The sequence below is a fragment of the Homarus americanus genome, unplaced genomic scaffold (genome assembly GCF_018991925.1).
Source record: "Homarus americanus isolate GMGI-L3 unplaced genomic scaffold, GMGI_Hamer_2.0 scaffold32929, whole genome shotgun sequence".
NCBI classification, from domain to species: Eukaryota; Metazoa; Arthropoda; class Malacostraca; order Decapoda; family Nephropidae; genus Homarus; species Homarus americanus.
The window spans coordinates 11,848,791-11,874,550 of NW_024737097.1; the positions used below are offsets into that span (position 1 = coordinate 11,848,791).

Here is a 25,760-nt window from a genome sequence, read left to right on the forward strand (position 1 = left end):
TCTCACACATGCTCAGTGGAATACAGCGCTGCGCCCACGTGTGAGATTTTCGCCACAATAACCAGTGGTTGTTAGGGTCGGTGATCAATAATGGCTTCTTCATTTTTGCCTGTGGGGGCTAGGGGAGGTGGCGGAGGGAGTGATTTGCCACCTGAATGACAGGGAACTTTTAAAGTGAGGAAATTGAACTGTCCTGAGTCTACAGTGTGAAATATTAAGAGGAACTTAGAGGAGTCCAAGAAGAGTACTGTGCTGGCTAAAAATATTTCGGTAGTGATGGAAATGCTAGGCGAGCTATGAATGATAAAGGCGATAGAAACAGGTTGTTAGTGATAACAGAGCATTTTCTTGTGAAATGGTTAGCCTGTAGAATGAAAGACAGTGCAAGTGTTAGTGACCCTCAGATATGGAACAACCATCACATCAAGCACCTCAAAAACTCCCCCAAGCTAAGTGTTATATTACTCAAACTCTTTATTTTGATGATTGAACAACAATTCTTTTTATTTCAGCTAACAAAAAGTGTTAGGAGGGCTTCAAGGGGAAAAAATGGGTGAAATTCTTGTGGCGGCGGCACCGATAAACCCTTTTTACATGTATTTTAATGTCACACAAATAACGTTTTCGCTAATAACAGTGTTTTTCAGGCATCTATTAAACGTTATTGGTGAGAGCCTACTGTATGAGTCATAGCAAGTTTGCGATTTGAGATAAAAAGGTGGGGTTTGTTGTATTAGCATTGTAAATAAATACAGCAACTCCCCGACTTACGACGGGGTTAGGGACCCAAATCCAGGTCGTAAGTCGAAAATGCAAAAAATGATACATATAAAATCTAAAATGAAATACAGTACAGTAAAAGTAATCAAAAATGAAGAATGGATACAGTGTTACTGTGCACTTACCTTTAATGTAGTCAGCTGAATGCACATGGGGCCCCCATAATTTTTTATTTACAGGAATACATGGAGACTATATTAATTGGATGAAGCAGAGGAGACAGGGCTGGGTGGGTCATCAATGTCGCTTTCTTCAGACAGGTTTATGTACAGGGGAAACTTGCTGGTTGAAGGTATTGGATCATCTTGAGGGAGTGAAGAGGCAGCACTGGTGGGGCGTGAGGAGACAGCACTGGGGGACTTCTTAAAATAGATGTCCAATTTAGACTGCACAGTTATTTTTTTCTTTTCATTATAAATCTCCCTGTAGCAAGCAAGTGCATCTTGGACCATTCTGTCAACTTTGGCAAAACGCTCAACATTTGGATCCATTCCATCAAACATTTGTATCCCCTTATTAATTGTAGCAAATGCCTCTGTCATTTGCTTCACTGAAAAATTTTTGGGGGGTGCAGGTTCTTCTACATTTAGACTCTCTTCTTCCTCTGCATTTTTCTGTGCTTCCAGTTCAATAAGATCCTCGTTACTTAGCTCTTCTGCTACACTTTCAACCAACTGGTCAACATCTTCATTATCAATTTCTAACTCAAGCTGTTTACCCAACTCCACTATCTTGTTACTAATCTCAGAAATTACTTCATCTTCATAAATCCTCTGAAACTGTTCACATATCTTTTCAGGACTTTCTTCCATATTCCATTCATGCACTGTCCTGTAACCTCATCCCATGCTGCACTATTGTTCTTTATACATTTCAAAATGTTGTAGTCCTTCCAAAACTCTCGGAGCGTTTTCTCACCTTCAGTAGCAGCAACAGCCTGAGCGAAGGTCGTACTTAAATAATTAACTTTAAAAGCTGCAATAGCACCTTGATCCATGGGTTGGATGATAGAGGTAGTGTTAGGTGGAATGTAGAATTACCTTAACATCAGGGTGCATGTCGTCCAGGAGTGGTGGGTGTCCCGGAGCATTATCCAAAATTAACAAAATCTTGAATGCACTCTCTTGTTGCAGACAATACTCCTTGGCTCCTGGAATGAAACAAGTCATGATCCAATCCTCAAACAGTACTAGGGTCATCCAGGCTTTCTTGTTACTTCGATAAAACACTGGCAGTGTGTGCTTGCTGACATGTTTAAAAGCCCTTGGGTTCTCTGAATGATAGATCATGAAGGGCTTTATCTTGAAACCAGCTACATTACCCCCCAACAAAAGTGTAATTCGGTCCTTGAATGCCTTGAATCCTGGCATTATTTTCGCCTTTTTGTGGATGTATATCCATTCAGGCATGTGCTTCCATAATAATCCAGTTTCATCCACATTGAATATTTTCTCAAGCAAATAATTTCCCTCCACGATGACATGATCTAGCTCCTCCTTAAAAGCTTCGGCAGCACCAACATCAGTACTAGCTGCCTCTCCACTCACCTTTACACTATGTAAACTGTAGCGGTTCTTAAATCTTTGAAACCACCCATGACTTGCTGTGAAGGTTTGGTCGCAATCATCTCCTGCCTGCTCCTTCAGGCTTTCGAAAATGCTTCTTACCTTAGCCTGTAGGGTTAGAAGGCTTAAGGGTACATGTTTTTGTATCTGGTCTTCCATCCATATCACAAGTAATTTTTCCATCTCATGAATGAGACCTTGTCTTTTCTTCTTTATTATAGTTCCCTTTATAGGTGCTGATCCTATCACTGCCTCACGAATACGTTTCTTGTCCTTCAAAATTGTAGATATGGTTGAGTGCGAGAAGCCTAGGCCGCATGAAATGGTTGCTACAGTTTTTCCATTTTCATACTGCATTATTATCTTAATTTTCGTCTCAAAAGTAATTGACTGTCTCCTTTTCTTCTGAGCACCACCAGCACTCTCACTTCTACGCTTTCCAGTCATTCTAAAGTGAATTAGATACGAAAATAATGTCAGTAATGTACACAGCGTGATCAGTTGCAGAAACAACGACAGCCACACACCAACTACCGTATTTTTCGGCTTGGAAGATGCTCCCTGATTTTGGAAATGAAATTGAAATTTTTTTTTTTTTTTTTGTGGGTATTAGCCAACCTGGGCACAGGTCACTGACCCACATCATGGCCTAGGGGGCAAAAATGTAATAATAATAATAATAAAGAACCATAAAGAAATACAAAAATGAAAAAGAAAATCAAGAGTGAGAAACAATATATGTTTGTTGTGTTGTCAAAATAAGAGAAACAATTGAGACCCTGCAATTGTGTGTAAATGAGGCAGAAAGTCAGATCAGCAACCTGGGACTTGGTCACAATTTTTGTGATGCCATATGGCAGCAGGGTCTACCAATATCTTCCCAGGCAGTAGTACCTGGTACCTCCCTTCTACCGACACCAGTGAAAATGTTGCTTGATATACAGCCCTTTTGGCACAAGTACACACACCTCTTTGAATATCATCACTTAGAACTGCTTATCAGTCGTCATTTTCATCAATTTAAAAAAAAAACCTGTATAAGAAGGTGAAATCTTTAATACAGCACTCATTTTATACACCTGGTCACCTCCACGTCTATCAAGCTGTAGTGTTTACATTCTTCCAGTAGTAGAAGGTAAACAAATGTAAACATGTATATCAACGTCTAAATAAAAAAAAAATCTTTATTTAAAAACAAGAAAATAGAAGTAAAAAACAACTTGTTGTTTGCAAAACCAGTGACTGATTGGTTCTACATAATTATAAAACTGAAGAAAATAAGTCCCCAGTTGTAGCTGTAGTAAATTTAATGTAGAAAAATTAATATGGTTGTTTTAAGTAATATTATTTAATGTTAATAAATGGAACAATGGAAGGAGCTAACAAGGGTAAAAAAAAGTGAGATCGCGTATGTAAGTGAGCACATGTGTAAACATATCATTACTCTACATTAGAATATGAAAGCAACACTTATTTACTGTTCATATATGTTTAAATTAATGTTTCTGAATTAAAAAAAATTCTACCCACCAGTGGTAGTAAAGTTGAAAACATAAGGACAGCCAATGTTGTTGTGTGTGTATGTTTTTACTTGGATGACGAAGTTGTATTTAAATTTGGAAGATTTTAATTTTGTGGGGTTGATACAGTTTAAATGGGTCTCCAAATATGAGAGCCTACTGTAAATAGGTGTCCAAATATGAGAGCCTACAGATAAAGAAACAAACAATCCTGCGCTTTGAGACCAGCAGACAACCTTTAGCAATTCCTCAATAGATGGCGCTGCTGCACCACTGCCATTAGTAAACAAACCACACAGCAGCAAGGGTTTATTTTTTATTTTTTTTTGCAATATATCAACAATATTAGTTAAATCAATAGTCTTATAGTACTGTATAGAGAATACTTGTAATTGTTAAGTACTGTAATGAGGTAACAGTCTTTGTAAGGGGCTGATTTCAAAAACCTCTGCTACAACTCATCGACTAGTGTCCTGGATGACGCGTGGTAATTTTCGAGGTATATTTTTGTCATAAAAAGTGCGTCTTTTAAGCTGAAAAATACGGTAAGCGTTCTACGGCGTGGGTGCTGTAGCCACGAGGCGACCCAAGCCACACGACGCTCTCGTACAGGACGGAAATGTTTCGGTCTAGAAAATACGCGCTTCAGTTGAAAAAAATTTTGGTTCCGACTGCGGCGGTCGTATGTGCGGGTGGTCGTACCGACTGAGGCAGGTTGCAAGTGTGGGTGGTCGTAGGTCGAGTAGGACGTAAGTCGAGGAGTAGCTGTACCTACAAACTATTTTATATGAGTACAGGTACTCCTCGAATTACGACCTACTTGACTTACGACCACTCGGACATACAACCGCTGCAGTCGTACTAAATTTTTTTCAAATTACGTGTTTTCGAGTCCCGATGTTAATGATTGCTCTGTGTACTGACAAAATTTTCGTTTGTAATTCCCTTTAAAATGGCTGGCAAGCTTAAAAATGAGAGTTTTGTGGTGCTGAGAAGAAAAAGAGACACCCATTTTAGATTTTCTATGTATTATTTTTGCATTTTCGACTTACAACCAATTCGACTTACGACCTGGATTTGGGTCCCTAACCATGTCATAAGTCGGGGACTGCCTGTAATCATGATAAAATAATTATTTCTATACGTAAGTGCGAGTAGAGCACAAAATTTTTCTTTACACTTACTGAAAATGTTTATATATCACTTCATGCCTTCGCTATTTCATGTGTTTGCAATACAGTATTACCCCGCCTTACACGGGTTTTACTTCCCCGCGATTTCTCATTTACACGGTACCTTGCCAGAACCAGACTTTCACTTATATACGCGCGGTGAAGTATAATTTTTATTTTTATTTTTATTTAGCTCATAAAATTCATACAAATTACCCTGCCAGAATATAATTTACATTGCTGGAATTCTTACAATATGATGATCATTTTGAATATAAACATCATGGATTTTGCATTAGACATACAAATTTTAGATCTAATGTAATAATTTGGTTTACACAAAGGAAATATTTTATCTTTTGTGCAAAATATATGAAGTTTACATTCAAAATATTCCCTGACCTGCAAGGAATCCAGAAATGTCAATTATATTATCCTAACTTTAGTCTGAGGTATTATTTATTACTAAACGTTAGAATCTAGTGGTTTCACCCAAACATTTCTCAGAGAGGTAGGGGCCAGTGAGCTGGGAAGAGGGGGGGGGGGATTTGAGTCCATTATTTGAATGGACATTAACCTGGCGACTGTATTTCTCTTAAATATTAATTGTGTGAGCATACCATCATAAAATTTAGATGTTATTTTTACTACAACATAGGTATTGTGTCGGAAAAAGTGGAGTTTGGGGGTCGGGAATTAATCCCTTATGTTCTGTTGTTCACTTTACGTGGTTTTCACTTTCCACGGTACCCTGTGGGTTCAATTGACCGCGTAAATCATAGAGCAAACATATTTAGCAAAAAATAGGTATAGAAGAAAATTTTTGAAAAAAATTATATTTCACAAGGCAATAGTGGTGTAAATTGTGTGGTCGGATGAGCACGTCCAGGCCAAGTACAGATTATTCATTACAGTATTTCCCTCTGAGCGCAAAAGATAATTGTACATATTGAGTCATAGCAAGCTTACTATTGGTGATAAAAAGGCCAAGTTTGTTGCAATAGCAATTTGTAATGCGTGGCTGCCACTCAAGCTCCCAAATACAATTATTTCTTATTCAAAGTTTCTATATTTGTTACATAAATTATGCCCCTCAGTGCCTGAACAAGGTAACTAGTCTAGTTTTAGTGGGAGTATGGGTAGTGCACACTGTGTTGAAATGCCACATGAGCAACACTTTTTATTTTTTATTTTTAGTGCAATAACATGCAGGGAGCTCCTTCTGCACTAGGACTGCTTATTGAAGGGCCAGACATACTATTACTTGCACTAGAAGGGCCAGGGATACTGGGAGAGGCCTCAGGATGCACAACACTATCACCACGTGGTGCAATCTCCTTGCACTTTTTACGTTTTCCCACCTATCCACCTTCACCAGCAACACAAGGCATGGTTCAATTCTCTTACAACACTGTTATGAATAAATGGACTCACTGTGCTGAGCAAGAAATCAGCACAAGCCATGAGAAAATGGTGGAAAATGTAGGTCAAGATTACGTCATGCATTGTTGAACCACAAAGGGCGACTGGTGTGGTCACTCACCTAACCTTGGAGGTAATCTACATAGGTGCCAGATCACTCCGATGTAGCCAATTGTGTGTGTTGCATATCTAGCGTTTAAAATTATATATAATTTTTCTTTGTAATTCTTTAGTTCATACTTAAATTTGTGTATGAAAACCCTAAGGCAATAATTTATATCATACGCAAATTTGCGTATAAAAATCCGAAGTGTTAAATAGCCAGGCTTTCATATCTTGGAATTTCAGATGCAACCCTCCATTTGCTTCCTTGCTTCTTATTGCTGTCTACAGATACATTCCAGGATTCACATCCTCTTATTTTCTTACCTAAGCATTACAATCCAATGAATTCCTTCACATTTGAATGTTATAGGCTGAAACTAGCAGTGATATCATCACCTTCATCATCAATGTTTTACAATTGTCCACACTTCCAGAGGTCACTTGCAGTTACCTGGTGGCAGCTCTGGTGCAAAGCCGATTGTCCGTATCTTCCGGCGAATGTACTGAGTGCATAAAAATGATAATGATATAAAAAAAACACTAAAACTACAGTATCATATTTTATGACCTAACACCTCACAGCTTGGCCCATTAGTTTGGTGGTTACAATGCCATGATTAATCACTACTAAGCACTCTTATATCAGTAAACACTAATAATAACAGAAAATCCAGTGAAATATGGCAGGTAACAAGGAGAGTTAGAACTGCAGACGATGCTGAACTAGCGGTCAATCACTCCTCTTACTCCACCCGTTGCCAGGCATACAATCAAAATATGTATGGGAGAAATATATATCTTGTACAGTGTAACCCCGCTTTACGCGGTCAATTGAACTCACGGAGGCCCGCGTAAACGGGAAACGCATAAAGTGAACAACAGAATATATGGGATTAATTGAAATAGAGACTGGGCCGACCCCCAAACTCCACTTTTTCAGACACAATACCTACGTTGTAGTAAAAATAACTTCTTAATTTTATGATGGTATGTACACACAATTAATAATTAAGAGAAATATCAATCATATTAGGTTTTTTAACACTTACATTAGTAGAAAAGATGGCTGGGCACACGGGGATGGGGGGTTGGTTCCGAGGCAGAGGGCAGATTATTGGCCCTCACCTGTATCACTTGTATCAATTGTATCACTATCCACCACAGAGGCTTGCAGGGCCTCTTTGTCAAATCCCTCAAAGTTCATATAAGTCCATATCCTCACTATCACTGACTTGGGCCGGCTGTGGTGGGTGGCGGGTGAAGAACTCGGTAATGTTTTGATGACTGGGCGACCTTGTGCGCACCCTGCCTGCGCCGCTTCCCGCGTATATGAGTAGATGCACTGCGTAAAGTGAACATTCCGGTTCTGGCGGGGTACCGCGTAAATGTAGAAACGCGTAAAAAAAAATAGCGTAAAGCGGGGTATTACTGTAGTCTAATTTGAAAATGGTGATGGGCACAGTGATAAATTATATAAACCATGCATTTATCTACACTAACATAATGAGAAACATTGTATCATTACTAGAGTGAATGAAATAATATTGCCACAAACAACAATTGATAACTATGTTTCCTGCCTCAGGCACCTGTGTCCCACATGCTGACATCTAAGTTACACAGGCCTGAAACGATCTTTGCTCTGCTTTGGGAATGCTTCTTCACCTCTGGAACCCCCAAATTTTGATTGAATCTTCCGAAATCCAGATTTACCAGGTCCAAATCTTCGAGGTTTCACTGTATTATAAAGTCAAATACATAAAAGGGATAAACATTTCTTTGTGTTTGAGAGCAGGAGGGAGATCATTCCCAGTTGGGCTGCACATCTATGGCAAGGCTTGAGGCCATACAGCCAGCGTCTATTCAATTAGCGTTGTTAAATTTCACTTAGCTTCTCCTTAACCTGATAACTGCGACATACATTCTCGAATGATAAGTGGAGGAGACCGACAGACATTCTGAAATTCAGAGCATTTTGAATGCAGTGCACAAAAAATATATATCTCGTGGGCTCAAGTATGGGATGTTTATACTCGCCAGTTTCATGAGTCCCCCCCACTGAGACTTACTTTTTATCTATCATCTTTTTCAGAAACCTAACAAAATCTTATGTTGCTGTTGTATATAAGTCTCTCCTCGACTTACAACGGGGTTCTGTCCTGACAACCAGGTCGAAAGTCGAATTGGTCGTAAATCGAAAATTCGAAAATAATACATGGAAATTCTAAAATGGGTGTCTCTTTTTCTTCTCAGCACCACGAAAACTCTCACTTTTATGCTTGCCAGCCATTTTAAAGGGAATTACAAAAAAAAAATTTGTCAGTACACAGAGCTATCACTAACGTCGGGACTCGAAAATACGTAATGTGAAAAATATTTTACACGACCATTGCTGTCGTATGTCCGGGTTGTGGTAAGTCTAATATGTCGTAAGTCGAGGAGAGACAGTATATGTAAAATTACTGTACGAATGAATGCTTATGTGATACTGTAAGATATATATACTGTACGTACTTATAGCTGAAACATTCAAGATCCATTCAGAGTGACGTTGAAAGCTTCAACTATATACAGTATTTACGTTTTGCAAAATTGTCAAATAAGTCGAGTGATGGGGTGAGCAATAGAGGCTAGAATCCTTTTTCCACCCTCTGAGAGACTGGCAGCCAAACTAAGGTAAGTACTGTATTGGATTCATATTTGATTTCCACATTTTTCTACATACAGTATTACCCCGCCTAACGCGGTTTCACTTAACGCGTTTTATCATATACGCGGTGCCTCGCCAGAGCTGAACTTTCACTTAACACGGATTTTTTCCACATATACGCGGTGAGTGTCCGGCTCGAGACGCTATTTTTAGATTTGCCCCACCCGCCACCCTGCCTGACTGCCTGTTTTAGCTCATAAAATTCATACAAATTACCCGGCCAGAATATAATTTACATTGCTGGAATTCTTATAATTTGGTGATCATTTTGAATATAAACATCATATATTTTGCATTAGACATACAAATTTTAGATAAAATGTTTACTCTTGAGTAAATATGTTATCTTTTATGCAAAATATATGACATTTATATTCAAAATATTCCTGGTCTTACAAGGAATCCAGCAATGTCAATTATATTATCCTAACTTTAGTTTGAGGTATTATTTATTAAAAAAAAGTTAAGTATTCTGGTTTTCCCACACATCTCCTTGGGACGGTTGGTGAGGGGTGGGGGGGAGGGAGGGACCGACCGACCATCTGTTACCCTGTGAAGAATATATTTTTTTTTTATTAACTGAAGACATTTGTTTTGGCTCATAAAATTCATACAAATTACCTGGTCAGAATATAATTTACATTGCTGGAATTCTTATAATTTGATGATCATTTTGAATATAAACATCATATATTTTGCATTAGACATACAAATTATAGATAAAATGTTTAATCTGAGTAAGTATGTTATCTTTTGTGCAAAATATATGACATTTATATTCAAAATATTCCTGGTCTTACAAGGAATCCAGCAATGTCAATTATATTATCCTAACTTTAATCTGAGGTATTATTTAATACAAAATGTTAAAATTTATTTTTTTCACCCCACATCTCTTGAAGGGACGATTGGTGGGGGTGGGGGGGAGGGTTGGGACTGACCGCGCGGTTGGAAGAGGGGGGAGGCAAGGTGGGGTACTTTGATTGACAGATAGTGTCGTGAAGATTATTTTTTTTTTATTAACTGAAGATATTTGTTTTAGCTCATAAAATTCATACAAATTACCCGGTCAGAATATAATTTACATTGCTGGAATTCTTATAATTTGGTGATCATTTTGAATATAAACATCATATATTTTGCATTAGACATACAAATTTTAGATAAAATTTTTTCTCTGGGTAACTATGTTATCTTTTGTGCAAAATATATGACATTTATATTCAAAATATTCCTGGTCTTACAAGGAATCCAGCAATGTCAATTGTATTATCCTAACTTTAGTTTGAGGTATTATTTATTAAAATTTAGTCGTTTTCCCCCAAAAATTTCTCAGAGAGGGAAGAGCCGGCAGTGTAGTGTGAGAAGAGGGGGAGGGAGTTGAGTCCATTATTTGAATGGACATTAACTTGGCGACTGTGTTTCTCTATTTCTCTTAAGTATTAATTGTGTGCATGTACCATCATAAAATTAAGATGTTATTTTTACTACAACATAGTTATGTGTCTTCAAAAAGTGGAGTTTGGGTGTCGGGCCGGTTTCTATTGGAATTAATCCCATATGTTCTGTTGTTCACTTAACACGGGACCCTCTGGGTTCTATTGACCGCGTTAAGTGGGGTACAACTGTACTCTCTTTTAATCCACAAGAGTTAAAATGATGTTCGGGGAAAATCGATATATGTGTTTTTTTTGCGCACTAGGTGCTGATCAGTGAATTACTACTGCAATTATCAGGTTATTGGTTTAAGCGGCATATTTTCATCTCTATAGAATTTTAATGTTTTAAATGTCTTAGGTAGTAAATTACAGTACTGTAGTTCTGTAATATTTATTTATTATAATTATTTGTTAGGATTTTTATTTTTATTTTTTTATTATTATTATTATTATTATTATTATTATTATTATTATTATTATTATTATTATTATTTTGTAACTGATTTCTTTGTTCTTGGGGTATGATATTGAGGTTTTCTTGTCGTTGGAGAACTGAATCCTATTTTTCCCATATGTTCTTTTATTATCTTTACAAAATGCCACTTGACAAATGGTTTTCAGGAACTTAACACATTCATATAGCAAGACATACCTGTACATGCTGGTACAGTACAGTAATGTACAGTTCTGCCCAACACAGATCATTTGTGAAAACACTAGTGAGCAAGTGAATAATCCTGTACAATGGCAACAGACAGTGAACTAAGAGTGTCATGATGAAAGAGTTTGAGGAGATTGTCTTTGTGTTGTTTATGCTCCATGGTTGTATTTGTGTTGAGTACAAGGTTGTCTGTGTTGATTACTACTCTAAGGTTGCCTTTGTGTTGAGTACTGCTCCATAGTTGTCTTTGTGCTGAGTACTGCTCTAAGGTTGTCTTTGTGTTGAGTCCTGCTCCAAGGTTGTCTTTATGTTGAGTACTACTCCAGGTTTGTCTTTGTGTTGAGTTCTGCTCCAAGGTTGTCTTTATGTTGAGTACTACTCCATCTTTGTCTTTGTGTTGAGTACTGCTCTAAGGTGGTCTTTGTGTTGAGTACTACTCCAGGTTTGTCTTTATGTTGAGTTCTGCTCCAAGGTTGTCTTTGTGTTGAGTTCTGCTCCAAGGTTGTCTTTGTGTTGAGTTCTGCTCCAAGGTTGTCTTTGTGTTGAGTTCTGCTCCAAGGTTGTCTTTGTGTTGAGTTCTGCTCCAAGGTTGTCTTTGTGTTGAGTTCTGCTCCAAGGTTGTCTTTGTGTTGAGTTCTGCTAGAGGTTGTCTTTTGTGTTGAGTTCTTAAGGTTGTCTCTGTGTTGAGTTCTGCTCCAAGGTTGTCTTTGTGTTGAGTTCTGTCTCCTCCAAGGTTGTCTTTGTGTTGGTTCTGCTCCAAAGTTCTCTTTGTGTTGAGTTCTACTACCAAGGTTGTCTTTGTGTTTGAGTTCGCTCCAAGGTTGTCTTTGTGTTGAGTTCTGCTCCAAGGTTTGTCTTTATGTTGAGTTCTGCTCCAAGTCTTTATGTTGATTCTGCTCAAGGTTGTCTTTGTGAGTTCTGCTCAGTTCTGCTCCAAGGTTGTCTTTGTGTTGAGTTCTGCTCCAAGGTTGTCTTTGTGTTGGGTTCTGCTCAAGGTTGTCTTTGTGTTGAGTTCTCTCAGCTTTGTCTTTTGTGTTGAGTTCTGCTTTATCTTTGTGTTGAGTTCTGCTCCAAGGTTGTCTTTGTGTTGAGTTCTGCTCAAGGTGTGTCTTTGTGTTGAGTTCTGCTCCAAGTTTGTCTTTGTCATCTTTTATCTGAGTTCTGCTCCAAGGTTGTCTTTGTGTTGAGTTCTGCTCCAAGGTTGTCTTTGTGTTGAGTTCTGCTCCAAGTTTGTCTTTGTGTTGAGTTCTGCTCCAAGGTTGTCTTTATGTTGAGTTCTGCTCAAGGTTGTCTTTGTGTTGAGTTCTGCTCCAAGGTTGTCTTTGTGTTGAGTTCTGCTCCAGGTTGTCTTTGTGTTGAGTTCTGCCCAAGGTTGTCTTTGTGTTGAGTTCTGCTCCAAGGTTGTCTTTGTGTTGAGTTCTGCTCCAAGGTTGTCTTTATGTTGAGTTCTGCTCCAAGGTTGTCTTTATGTTGAGTTCTGCTCCAAGGTTGTCTTTATGTTGAGTTCTGCTCCAAGGTTGTCTTTATGTTGAGTTCTGCTCCAAGGTTGTCTTTGTGTTGAGTTCTGCTCCAAGGTTGTCTTTGTGTTGAGTTCTGCTCCAAGGTTATCTTTGTGTTGAGTTCTGCTCCAAGGTTGTGTTCGTGTTGAGTACTGCTCCACATTTACGTATGTTGATCTGAACAACACAAGCATTCTTTGATCAAGAGCCTTTAATTTAAAAAATGAAAAATTATTATGAGATGCATAAAAACTGGGATGCATCACTGACATGAACTGCTCCAAAAGCAATGGATCACATTGCAGGTCAATAAGCCTAGTTTGAAGGTCAACTGGGGCTTAATGAACATCAAATGAGAAAGGAGAGCCAACCAAGGACATATCATTTTCAGTCAGTTTGAAATCTTGGAATCAATGAGTAAGTTTGGTATGTAAGTCAAGTGCCTAGAAACAAAGAATACTGTACTTTTCCAGGTTGTATAAAAAAACAGTAATCTGTTGCTAAGTTGCAAAATGGGCTAATTGCTTGTTTCCTACCTGATGAAATAAAAGAATAATATCACAAATGCCTTGATGGTTAGTCTTTGATTACCTCAGAGATTTGCATGGAAATTGGCTGCTATATGATGATGGTCCTGGGAACTTTTTCCGTTGTACAACTCCACAAAATCATTTTTCGTCAACAGAATCATCTGACAAGTGTTTTCAAAAAGAGTATAAGTGTCAGGACATTGGAAGTAGTGGGACAAGAATTATTTTATTATTTTTCTAAGGTGCCAGCTCTCACTGACTTCCAAATATTTTAACTGATTTGTGAAATTCCATTGTATCTAACTCTCCTACCTCTCTCTTAACTTGGCAAAGTTGGATCTCCCAAATATCATCTGATACCTCAGGCCAGGGAGAATGAAAACCTGGCACAAATCCCCAAAAAATTCATAAACCATCCCAGCAGTCAGCTGAGGGGTATAAATTGCTCACTGAGTTTGTGATTCACTAACCATGGCTGTTCAGTTACCATCTAATGAAATGATGCTATTCTCCTGGATCACATCATCATCTTTCCTTGCTATAAAAAGAGACTTCACAAACCCAATTCACTCTTGATAAGAATACATTTCAAGTTTACGCAGCTATTCAGTACAGGTGTACTTAGAATATAGATTTCTGAGTTAAATTTTCTTTTGAATTTCCTCCCTTGGTTTTATAGGGATTCTTTGTTCATGGTGTATATCAACACAGTCATCATCATCATCATCATCATAGTAATAATAATTATTGTTGTTAAGAAGAATGCTTTCCAATTTCAGAAAGGATGAAGGTATGCAAGTACCCTTTGATAAAGAAAGTTCAAGCATCATTAAGCTGAATAATGCAACTATACTCTACTTAAGGGAAGTTGGTCGGTATCTAGCACTAGTCTGCATATTGAGAGAAGACAATTTTGACAGACAAGGTAAGCACCCCTTCTTTGCACTTTATGTTGTCATAAAATTAGAAACCTTATATAGCATGAGTTATACATTAAAACCCTGAGTACCAGACTAATTAAGCCACAGTGATGGAATACTTTATTCAAACATCCATATCATCTGGGAGGCACAACTGTTCAAAACAACACCTAGTATATAACACTAATACAGATTGGCTAATTTAAGTTCATAATAAATGAGTAAAAGTAAAATAATCATACCTATGTACAGTACAGTGGTCCCTCGGTTAACGAGATTTCGGTTAACGAGTTACCTTCCATAAGATTCTTAACTTCGGTTAACGAGCAATCCCTCGATTAACGAGTTTCTTACGAGCCGACCTGAACATTTTTTCGCTTGCATTTGGCGGTCCACCAGCTGTAGTATTAGTCCGCCAAGACAGTAATCGGTTCTAGGGCTTAAATTCCTTACCATTTTAGTAAATATCAAGAAGTTTATACTATTCAATAATTTTAAAAGTTTAATATTAAATTTTTAGTCATTTTAACAATTATTGAACATACTGTAATAGGTAAAGTGACTAGTTTCATGCGCGCCATCCAGCCTGCCAACACACCATACAGGCGTCAGTCTTTGTGTCTTTTCAGTGGAGGTAACATCTTGCTTGAGACTCTCTTCAACTAAACGCTTTTTTTCTGTGTTTGCAAGCAAATTATTGGTCATTTTGAAATTTATTTTACATCTTGACAATATATAATGTAGTGCAGTGTTGATTTAAAGAAAATAATCTGAATTACACCAAGAGAACAAAAATTTTATGGGTGAAATGGCACCATGGGGTGACTTCTCTTCCACCCCAATGCCTTCTCTTCTCCCTTCTCCACTCCCATTCTAATTCCCATCATCATGATCATCATCCAGGAGCCTTCTACATACACACCTCAAAGCAAGTGTACTTTTCTACATTTTTTTTTAATTTAGGCAATTTTTGGTGAGCTGGAACCAATTACCCAAAAACCCATTGAAAAAATGGTTTCGGTTAACGAATTTTCGGTTAACGAGCAACCTTCTAGAACGGATTTTGCTTGTTAACCGAGGGACCACCGTATATACTTTCAGTAAAAAAAAAAGAAAAAATTATATAAAGTGTTAATAGTTGTAGGTAAGGTTCTCGATTCTAGAAGCTTTCAGAGCCACAAAGAAGATTTTTTAAGGTTATGATTCCCGATGTATGTGGCATGAATGGACTTGTGCAGTGTGAAAGAAAGTGGACGATGTGAATGTGTATAGTATACCTCTGTCAATGATTGGCTTTGTTCATGAAATCCACTTCATTCTCGGGAACTTCATTGTCATAGGTAGATTTAACTGAGTAAAAGTGAATACTGTAGCTTCCAGTACTTCATTATTCTGTATTTTACATACCGTATACAGTCGGCCCTTAACATACCTGGGGATTAGGTAACAGATACCCGTGAAAGTTAAAAGTCCGTGTACTTTTGCTGCCCCCAAAAACCCTGGCCCCCCATGTCCCCCTGTTGTACCGTACTGTATTACAATACAGTAATAATCTATCCTATCATTAGCCTCATAATCCCACAACTGAATACCATTTGAAAAGCGATTGCGGTAAAATCTTTTGAACGAAAGAAAGCGAAAGTCATTGCTTTCGTCATAATTTTATCCCACTTTCCACTGTAATACGTACGTCATTTCAGCAAAAATATTACTTTTCCATATTCTCAGAAATAAATAGTTGTTTTGTTGAAACGTAATGTACAGTATTTAATATTAAAATGCAAAAAGAGCTATAAAAACAATTAATACTGTACACCCGTAATGTACTGGCTGGCATCTCCACTCGTCCCTGCTCCCGCCAGTCACTGACTCACCACTCCTCCCCGCTCTATCTCTCCGCCTCCTCCACATCGTCACTACTGTTGTATTACAATAATATTCTATCCTAATTCACTTGAATAAGTACTACGATACCATATTTCTGAAAATTTTCATTAAAATCCATCAAAATCATTTTCCTTGTCATCGTCTTAAGCACCAAACAGCTCTTCCCAGTCTGCTCCTTGAACAAGGCTAGAGGGTACATGTTTTTCGCATCGTTTTCAGTTAAAAAAATGTTACATCACATGTATATTTTACCTAAACTGCGCCTGAATGAATATATTCTCAGAAATAAATAGTAGTTTTGCTGAAACATGATGTATTTCAATGTAAAATAGGATAAAATACATGACGAAAACAAAAGACTTTACCTAACCTTCTGATGTTCAAGAGATGTTACTCGTTTTTTTAATAGTTTTCGGTTAAAATACTGTTATATTACAATTATATTATATTCATACTGTGCTTGATATACTACATTCACGGAAATGTAATATTTTTGCTGAAATGACGTACGTATTACAGTGGAAAGTGACGAAAACAATGACTTTTGCTTTCTTTCGTTCAAAAGATGTTACCGTAATCACTTTTCGAATGGTTTTCAGTTAAAAAAACTGTTGCATCACAAGTGAATTAGGATAGAATATTATTGTAATACAACAGTTTTTTAACTGAAAACCATTCGAAAAGCGATTACGGTAACATCTTTTGAACGAAAGAAAGCGAGTCGTTGCTTTCCTCACTTTCCACTGTAATACGTACGTCATTTCAGCAAAATATTACATTTCCATATTCTCAGAAATAAATACCGGGTAGTAGTTTTGCTGAAACGTAATGCATTTCAATGTAAATTAGGATAAACTACATGAAAACAAAAGACTTTACCTAGCCTTCCGATGTTCAAGATATGTTACTCGTTTTTTTAGTAGTTTTCGGTTAAAATACTCTTATATTAGTGATATTCTATTCATACTGTGCTTGATATAATACATTCACGGAAATGTAATATTTTTGCAACTACAATGCTGATGTCAACACAAGCGTGGTTACAGCGAGACTGACTGAGTGAGGGAGAGCTATGCGTGTGTGTGTGTGAGGTTGCGGGAGCGGGCGGTGCCCCGTGTTCGGTGCCGCGCGCGAGTTGAATGGCGCGCGATTTGAATGTACTTCAATTACTTCAATGTACAGAATATTCCTCCGGCGGGGCAATCCGCGTATTTGCAAATCCGTGTATTATAAACCCGCGTATGTTAAGGGCCGACTGTATATATATGTATATTAATGCTATGCAAATATGCAAAATTAATTGTCACGGCTGCTTCAAGGTTACATAGCGCCAAAGTGTGTGCCGGATGGGGAGGGGGGGGTGTGTCTTCGGGAACGTCCTCTTTTTTAATGTTCAGACATGGCAACCCTAACACAAACACACATATTTATATTACAGGTAAAGGAAATTACTGTCTCTATTACGAATGACTCCCTGTCCTAGCTGCGAAAATGCCGGTAACTTTAAAACTGCCCACAGATATTCTTGGGTACATCCAGAGTATCATCCACGAATAATAGAGGGCCGTGAAATAAAAATCCGCGAATTTGGGGGCCCCTGTATTGTATTTTTATTATTTTGTCTTTATTACAGCATTGTATTGCAGTATTATATTTGAGATATTTTATGGGGGTTTCAGTAGAGGTTTTGGTGTATAAAATATAGTTTGGTAACACAAGACCAAGTAAATATCATTAATAATATGTACATCAAAGAATTTGGTAACACAAAGATATAGCTCCTTCCCTGGCTGGTCAGCCTGTTCTTCTATGTATACAAGGCATTAGGAATTTAATAGAGTACCCATACAACATAATAAGTATAGTAATACCCCGCTTAACGCGGTTTCGCTTAGCGCGATTTCACGTATACGCGGTGCCTCGCCAGAGCCGAACTTTCACTTAACTCGGGTTTTTTCCACATATACGCGCAGAGTGTCCGGCTCGAGACGCTATTTTTAGATTCGCCCCACCCGCATGCCTGCCTGTTTTAGCTCATAAAATTCATACAAATTACCCAGCCAGAATATAATTTACATTGCTGGAATTCTTACAATATGATGATCATTTTGAATATAAACATCATAGATTTTGCATTAGACATACAAATTTTTGATATAATGTTTACTCTGAGTAAATATGTTATCTTTTGTGCAAAATATATGACATTTATATTCAAAATATTCCTGGTCTTACAAGGAATCCAGCAATGTCAATTATATTATCCTAACTTTAGTTTGAGGTATTATTTATTAAAATTTAGTGGTTTTCCCCCCAAAATTTCTCAGAGAGGGAAGAGCCAGCGAGTGTAGTGTGAGAAGAGGGCGAGGGAGTTGAGTCCATTATTTGAATGGACATTAACTTGGCGACTGTATTTCTCTTAAGTATTAATTGTGTGCATGTACCATCATAAAATTAAGATGTTATTTTTACTAGAACATAGGTATTGTGTTGGAAAAAGTGGAGTTTGGGGGTCGGGCCAGTCTCTATTGGAATTAATCCCATATGTTCTGTTGTTCACTTAATGCGGTTTTCACTTAACACGGTACCCTGTGGGTTCAATTGACCACGTTAAGCGGGGTACTACTGTATTATTTTGGGGGGGGGGGTGATTAATTTACGATAATGTGTTATTAGCCAAATGAACCTAAATAAAATGGAAATTATGGTGAAATTGCATAGTTTCGTTTTAAGGGGGCCACAGGACGAGGTTGTTGTTTGTTTTGTTTTGTTTTTTACTTGTAAATAGAGGAGTGACTTGCAATAATAGGAGGAATATTTTCTGTCTGCTGATGTTAGCTACAGTGTAACATAGATATAAATGCCAGTACTATACAGGAAATCCTCAATTTTTACACAGAATAATTTACTTGGTTTTGATTATACAGTCATTTGATTATGACCATTCTTTAAAATGCAGTTCAGTATAGTTTCGGTTTACGCGGATTTTTTATACGTGGTTGGTCATTTACGCAGCACCTGTCCAGACACGCCAATTATTAGTGACGCGGTACATTCCTGAATTTACGTGGGAAGCGGCGCAGACAAGCTGCATGCTAGGTCGCGCTTACGCCACCGCTGACGTCAGATGACGTTTCGGATGTGATTGGGCGACACATCCTTACCACCCACGCATCCCCTCCACCGCGAGCTGTGATTGGTTTATTTAACCTTGCTTGCCCAGTCAACAAAACATTACCGAGTTCTTCACCTGCCACCCACCACTGCCAGCCCAAGTCAGTGATAGTGAGGATATGGACTTTAAGGGGTTTGACAAGGAGGCCCTGCTAGCCTCTGTGGTGGATAGTGATACAGGTGATACAAGTGATACAGGTGAGGGCCAATAATCTGCCTTCTGCCTCGGAACCAACCCCCCATCCACGTGTGCCCAGCCATCTCTTCTACTAACGTAAGTGTTAAAAAAACCTAATATTATTGATATTTCTCTTAAATATTACTTGTGTGTACATACCATCATAAAATTAAGATGTTATTTTTACTACAACGTACGTATTGTGTCGGAAAAAGAGTAGTCTGGCGGTTGGCCCAGTCTCAAATTCGATCAATCCCATATGTTCTGTTATTTCGTTTATGCTTTTTGCGTTATTTTCGGACCTCCATGGGTTTAATTGACCGCGTAAAACAAGACTACAGGTAGTCCCCGACTTACGGCTGACTCAACTTATGTCCATCCGCACTTACAACCTGCTCTGACCTTACAACCGTCGGAGTTGTGAGCATTTTTTTTTTCTCCTCCAAATGGCGCGCATATTTTCTATACCGAAACGTTTCCAGTTAATGTCGTCTCCATGTATAATTAGAAAATTATGGGGGCCCCGTGTGCATTCAGCTGACTACATTAAAGGTAAGTGCTCAGTCACACTGTATCCATTCCTCATTATTTATTACTTTTACTGTACTGTATTTTATTTGTAGATTTTTTTTATTTTTTTTTATTATCATCTGTCGGACTTACGACCATTCCGACTTAACGACCTGGATTTGGGGCCCTAACCCCGTCGCAAGTCGGGGTCTACTGTATAAACTCAGTTATACACTACAGACATTCCCCAATTTATGAAAGGGTTCTGTTCCTGAAAAACCTTTCATACATTAATTTTTCGTGAATTGGATTCCATTTTCGACTTGATTTTCTTTATTAAAGATGAGATATACAGCATATGTTTCCTGTGAAAAAAACTTCCCCAAAATGTCTTAAATTCCACAAAACATGTTTTTAATTATGATTTTTATTGTACGTAATGATTGTAAGCCAATAATAAACAAGTGAGTGAAATGTTTGTAGTACTGTAATAATTCCATACTCACAAGATATCATAGTGCTTGAAACCTACTGAAAAACTGTGCCACTAGTTATGATGCAGTGCAAGACTGCAAGACCCAGCCAAGACATATGGTTTTAATTTTTTAGTGACACGAACAGTAAGAGTACTGCACCTTATGTACAGTATACTGTATGCTTTTTGAGATGTTTTGTATAAACTGGATTTGATTTTTGTTGTGGCAATAATAAAGGTTAACTTTCTTGTCATTCTTAGGACTGCTAGACCAGTTTACATATCTTGTTTTCCAAATTTATTATTTACAGAACTTCCATTGATTAAAATTATCAAAACCATTTTCACTATCTTCATAATATTTATATATTTATGTTGGTACAGTATTTTGTTTTCCTCAGGGTTAATAGACTACAACTTCCTGTGTTTCCGTAATGCAATCCAAGAGGTGTTCGATGTACGGACAAATCAACTTCAACTTCAACAGCTGACCAACATCACTTCTTCTCCACACCTTCAGAACAGCCACACCAATGGTCCTACCTCCTAGTACATCTTTAATAATTGTAACTTGCTGTCATTTCTGCTCATTTTCACTCATGGGTGCATGAGATGAACTAATAGCATTTTCTTTTGCATCACTGATTTGAAATTGATTTGTGGACAGTCACATGAATGTTTGAGCATAGTAACTCTGCAGTGATATAATTGATGAGTGACATACAGAAGTAAAACACATTTTTTGGTCAAAGTTCAAGAATAAGAATAATTGAATAACTACAAATAAATTAAATGTGTGGGTGTGTGTGTGTGTACTCCTGTTTCTAGTTGACCAGCTTTAAGTGAGAAAATGCTTGAAAGAGTAAAAAAATATATATGGATGGAATTTCCAATTGAGGGAAATGGAGACAGGTAGTGATAGAACTCAGAATATTTTTGCTCATCTTCAAAATAATCAGATGTTTCAGGTACGATATATATACCTTATCCATCATTACTTGATAAAGATTTCTAAAAGATATCTTTCCAGTGTACTGCTACATGTAAATTTGTGTACCATAGATGAACACAAGGCTTTTAGAGATTTAGTTTTTAACTTGATAAATAATTCTAAAAATGTTGAAGTAAATATTAACTTTAAATCACCTGTAGAATAGTTGTTTACAATGAATAGCACAAATTTCCTCTTGATAATATAATTTATGTATCCACAGAGTGGTGTGCACTTGATTGGTTGCTTTCACTTTCCCAAAATCAGGAACCCATGTCCAATTCACAGCTGGGTTTCTTGGAGTGCTTCAGGCATGAACCTGTTACCTTTAAGGTGAGTCCATATGTGCATACATTTTGTTGCCAACATATGATCAACAAGACGAAATGAGGCACAGGGTTCCGACTGGTATGGTGTGGCCACTTGCACTAGATCGGTGTTTCAACGTGTTGATCACATGTTGGGGACAAATTGTACACACATGTGGATGCACCTTTAGGATGGCAGGCAAAATGCTGTATTCTCTTGGGTCTGCACCCCTTTTGACAAAAAAATATTATAAATATCTAAATGTAAAAAAAAATCCCTGGAAACTATTCTTTCCAATATTTATCAAACTCTAATTCATGTGTAACATCATAATTTTAGATATTTTGAGTATTCTGTCAGTCAATAAGGATACCAGAATAGCTTTAGTGTTTAGTGGGAAAAACATAAAGTCAGACCTGGTGACTTGACAGTGTATATTGCTTTTCTGTGAACTGAAGCTAGAAAGCTATTATCTTTTGTGAATGTCAGTACAGTATCTATAAACAATACATATGGTGCCAAATACATTATTTATTTGAAGTTGCCATTTTTAGAGGGTGTGGAGACTTAATAGAGACAACTCTCACTTTGTCCTAAAGGTTGCCACAATTCACCCACCTTACATCTCAGCTGGGAAGTGAAGGCAGTTGAGTGCTTCCTTGAATACCAAAGGCTTAGTATGCATTGTGTCATATCCACATCATCTCTTAATGGGCTGACTTGCCTATGTGGCCTATTTTCATTTTCACGACAAGCTGTGCTCTCAAAAGAAAATTCAGTTGATTGCAATCACCTCTGCAGTTAAGGTTGGTGATATAAAGGTTCCTTTATATCCATAATTGGTATATAAATTTACATATAGCAGTTATGAGGTTGTTCACATATTGGAATGATTCTTAGAGCCTTTTTTATTCTCATAGCTATATATTATGGGAGATCCTCTAGGACAGGTAACTATTTGAGTAAACCAATGGAGAGTATAAATATATTTTAGAAAAAGTTCATGATAAAATTATGGCTAAAGCTATACAGAGCGACGTGTGGTGGGGGTTCCCCAGATTGTGAACACAGTTATTTGAGGCCATGAGGAATGGAGGTTAATTTCAATTGTTCTAGGGACTTTCGATTAAATTTCTGAACTTCTCAGTTTCCTTATTTTTCATGTTTTACTTATAAACTATTTTTCATAATTTGGAATTATGGTAAGTTTTATTAATTTGTCCTCCCAAAGCCAGAATATTCTGGAAAATTCCGGCTTTTGGAATGATTTTCCGAGAAAATTTCAATTCCGGCTATCGGAGAGTTCCGGGTTTGAGGGATTCCGGCTAATGGAGATATTACTAGTAATAACATAACAACAACTGATTTTCTTCAAACAGTTCAGATAAGCAGTGTTATCTCCACCCCCCACCCCCTTAATATATTCGCTTTTTTTCACCATAGTAACGAAGATGAGCTGGGACGCCGATCTTCTCCCTTACTCAGCCAGCTAAATCATGTGCAAAGAAATGTATGTTCCCATTACGTGTTTGCCCTTAGGATTTTTTTTTATTTTATTTATTTTTTTACAATATGTATGTAGGATGGGGTGTGCATGTAACTGATTAACAATAAATGAAGAAAGTTACGTGTATCTACCTAAAAATACAAGTTGACAAACAACCATAACACCTCACAGTTTGGCCAAGTAGCCTGGTGGTTACAATGATGAGTCTAAGTTGGCTACAATGCTGTGATTAATCTTTATTAAGCACAATTATATGAGTAAACACTAATAATAACAGTAAATCCAGTTAAATATGGCAGGGAAGGAGGAGAGTTACAACTGCAGATGACACTCTACCTAGCAGTCAGTGACTGACCTTATTTCTATTTTTATTTTATTTTTTTAATGTGTCACAAATTACCCTGCGTCTAATGCGCCCGTGTTACAGATGGGAGGTTTAGCGCTGTAGGCTGAGGTGCCTAGCGAGGGGATCTGGGACGAACAGTAGTCCACTAAACACAAAAATTGTGTTACTAATAATAAAATACTGAAAAACAAGCCAAATTATCACAATCTATTTTCACAACCTTACAGCAAATTTGCCGAAGACATAAATAATGACTTACATTGGCTTAGCAGCAGAGGGAAGCTCACAGCATCTCACTGTACCTCCTTCCCCAGCATACGTAACCCACACCAGATACATGTCTTACATTATTTAAGGACTGTGTTACCTTTAAGAAACATTTGTTTATTATCTAAATGAAAAATGCCCCTTGATAGATTAGAGAAATGTTAACATAAAGTTCAGCCGCCAGTCAGCCATTTGCAACGAGTCGATGACGCCAAAACAGTAGCGATGGTGCTACACCCTGGTGGCAGATCACGGCAAAACAAAACATCACAGCCAAAAATACGAGTTTCATTTTCCGTTGGTAATTCTCTTGACCAAAATATAAACAAGCCACATAGCTGCTCTGATCAGAGGTAGAGTTGGGTTAGTATAATGTTACTATATATAATTTCCTACTTGATTCCAGTATATATTGTATTTACATGCACAAAATCATATTTCCCCCAACAAAACCACTTTAAAATCACTCAGTAATTGTATGATGAAACGTACTAAAAAAAAATTCCACAAAATATCCTTGTAAAATAGTGGTGCGTCTTATGCGGTGGTGGGTCTTATACACCGGTATAAATAATAATAATAATAATAATAATTAACGGTTTATTGAAAGAGCTTGGCAGCCAGAAGGCTGAAAATATACAGTTACATATTTGGGGAATGGGTTACGAATTACAAATAATATACAAGTAACATAAGTGACACAAATAAGACATATAATAACTAGATGGGGAAAAGCTCAAACTACAGTTCATTTCAACATAGTGACAGTGTAAGGAGCGGTGTTTACTGGGAGTGAGTACACTGATTTATTACAAGTTATTGATAATTTTTACAATGGTTGGGACTGGGCTGTTCTTATAGCGATCAGTTCGTGCACGATGGGCTGGATGCGGTTGTGGTGTCGAACAGCAATTCTCGGACAAGGGATCTCAGGTGGTAGTAGGAGCCGGTGTCGGGGATGGTGTAGAAGCTTCTTACCAAATTTGCAGATGAGATCGTGGTGATGGTCAGTGAGAGTCGAAAGGGTCAGTGTGTTGAGCGCTTCTTGATATGTGGAGTAGGAAGGGAGAGAATAATCTTGCATGCCTCTTTTGCACTTTTTCTAGGTGTTTACGTTGTGTGGCATTTAGGGAGAGAAGACCAGGTGGGGGAGGCATAGGTGAGCTTGGGAAGTATGAATGTTGTGTAAACACTGAGGAGCTCGTGGTGCAGGAACTCCGAGGGACTTGAGTCGGCGGAGGAGGTGGAGACGGAAACTGGAGGATTTGACAACTTCACTGACGTGTGGTTTCCAATTTAGTTTGTTGTCTATGGTGACGCCGAGGAGCTTTGTGGAATCTACAACCTGGAGTGTGTTCGGACCTAGAATAATGGAAGGAGGTGGGACAATGTCGGAGGAGAGGTTGATGTGCATAACCATGGTCTTGGTATGGTTGATGGTGACATGGTTGTTGGTGGCCCAGTTTTGGAGACTGTTCAATAAATCCTGAAGGGCGGCATAGTTGGGAGCAGAATTGTGTGTGTGTGTGTGTGTGTGTGTGTATATATATATATATATATATATATATATATATATATATATATATATATATATATATATATATATATATATATATATATATATATATATATATATATATATATATATATATATATATATATATATATACACACAGTAGTACCCCGCTTAACGCGGTCAATTGAACCCACAGGGTACCGTGTTAGTGAAAACCGCGTAAGTGAACAACAGAACATATGGGATTAATTCCAATAGAGACTGGCCCGACCCCCAA

At 37.7% G+C, this 25,760-nt stretch overlaps 1 protein-coding gene across 1 annotated transcript in view; it reads left to right on the forward strand.

Moving 5' to 3' along the window:
• Positions 1 to 22,990, forward strand: part of LOC121873208 (ras-related GTP-binding protein C-like) — a 91,957-nt gene extending 68,967 nt beyond the window's left edge. Inside the window, exons 7-8 of the mRNA XM_042376561.1 lie at positions 14,183 to 14,328; positions 20,949 to 22,990. Coding sequence (XP_042232495.1) covers positions 14,183 to 14,328; positions 20,949 to 21,097 — 295 coding nt within the window. The 3' untranslated portion in view covers positions 21,098 to 22,990. The remainder of the gene's footprint in view (positions 1 to 14,182; positions 14,329 to 20,948) is intronic.
• Positions 22,991 to 25,760: the final 2,770 nt, after the last annotated feature.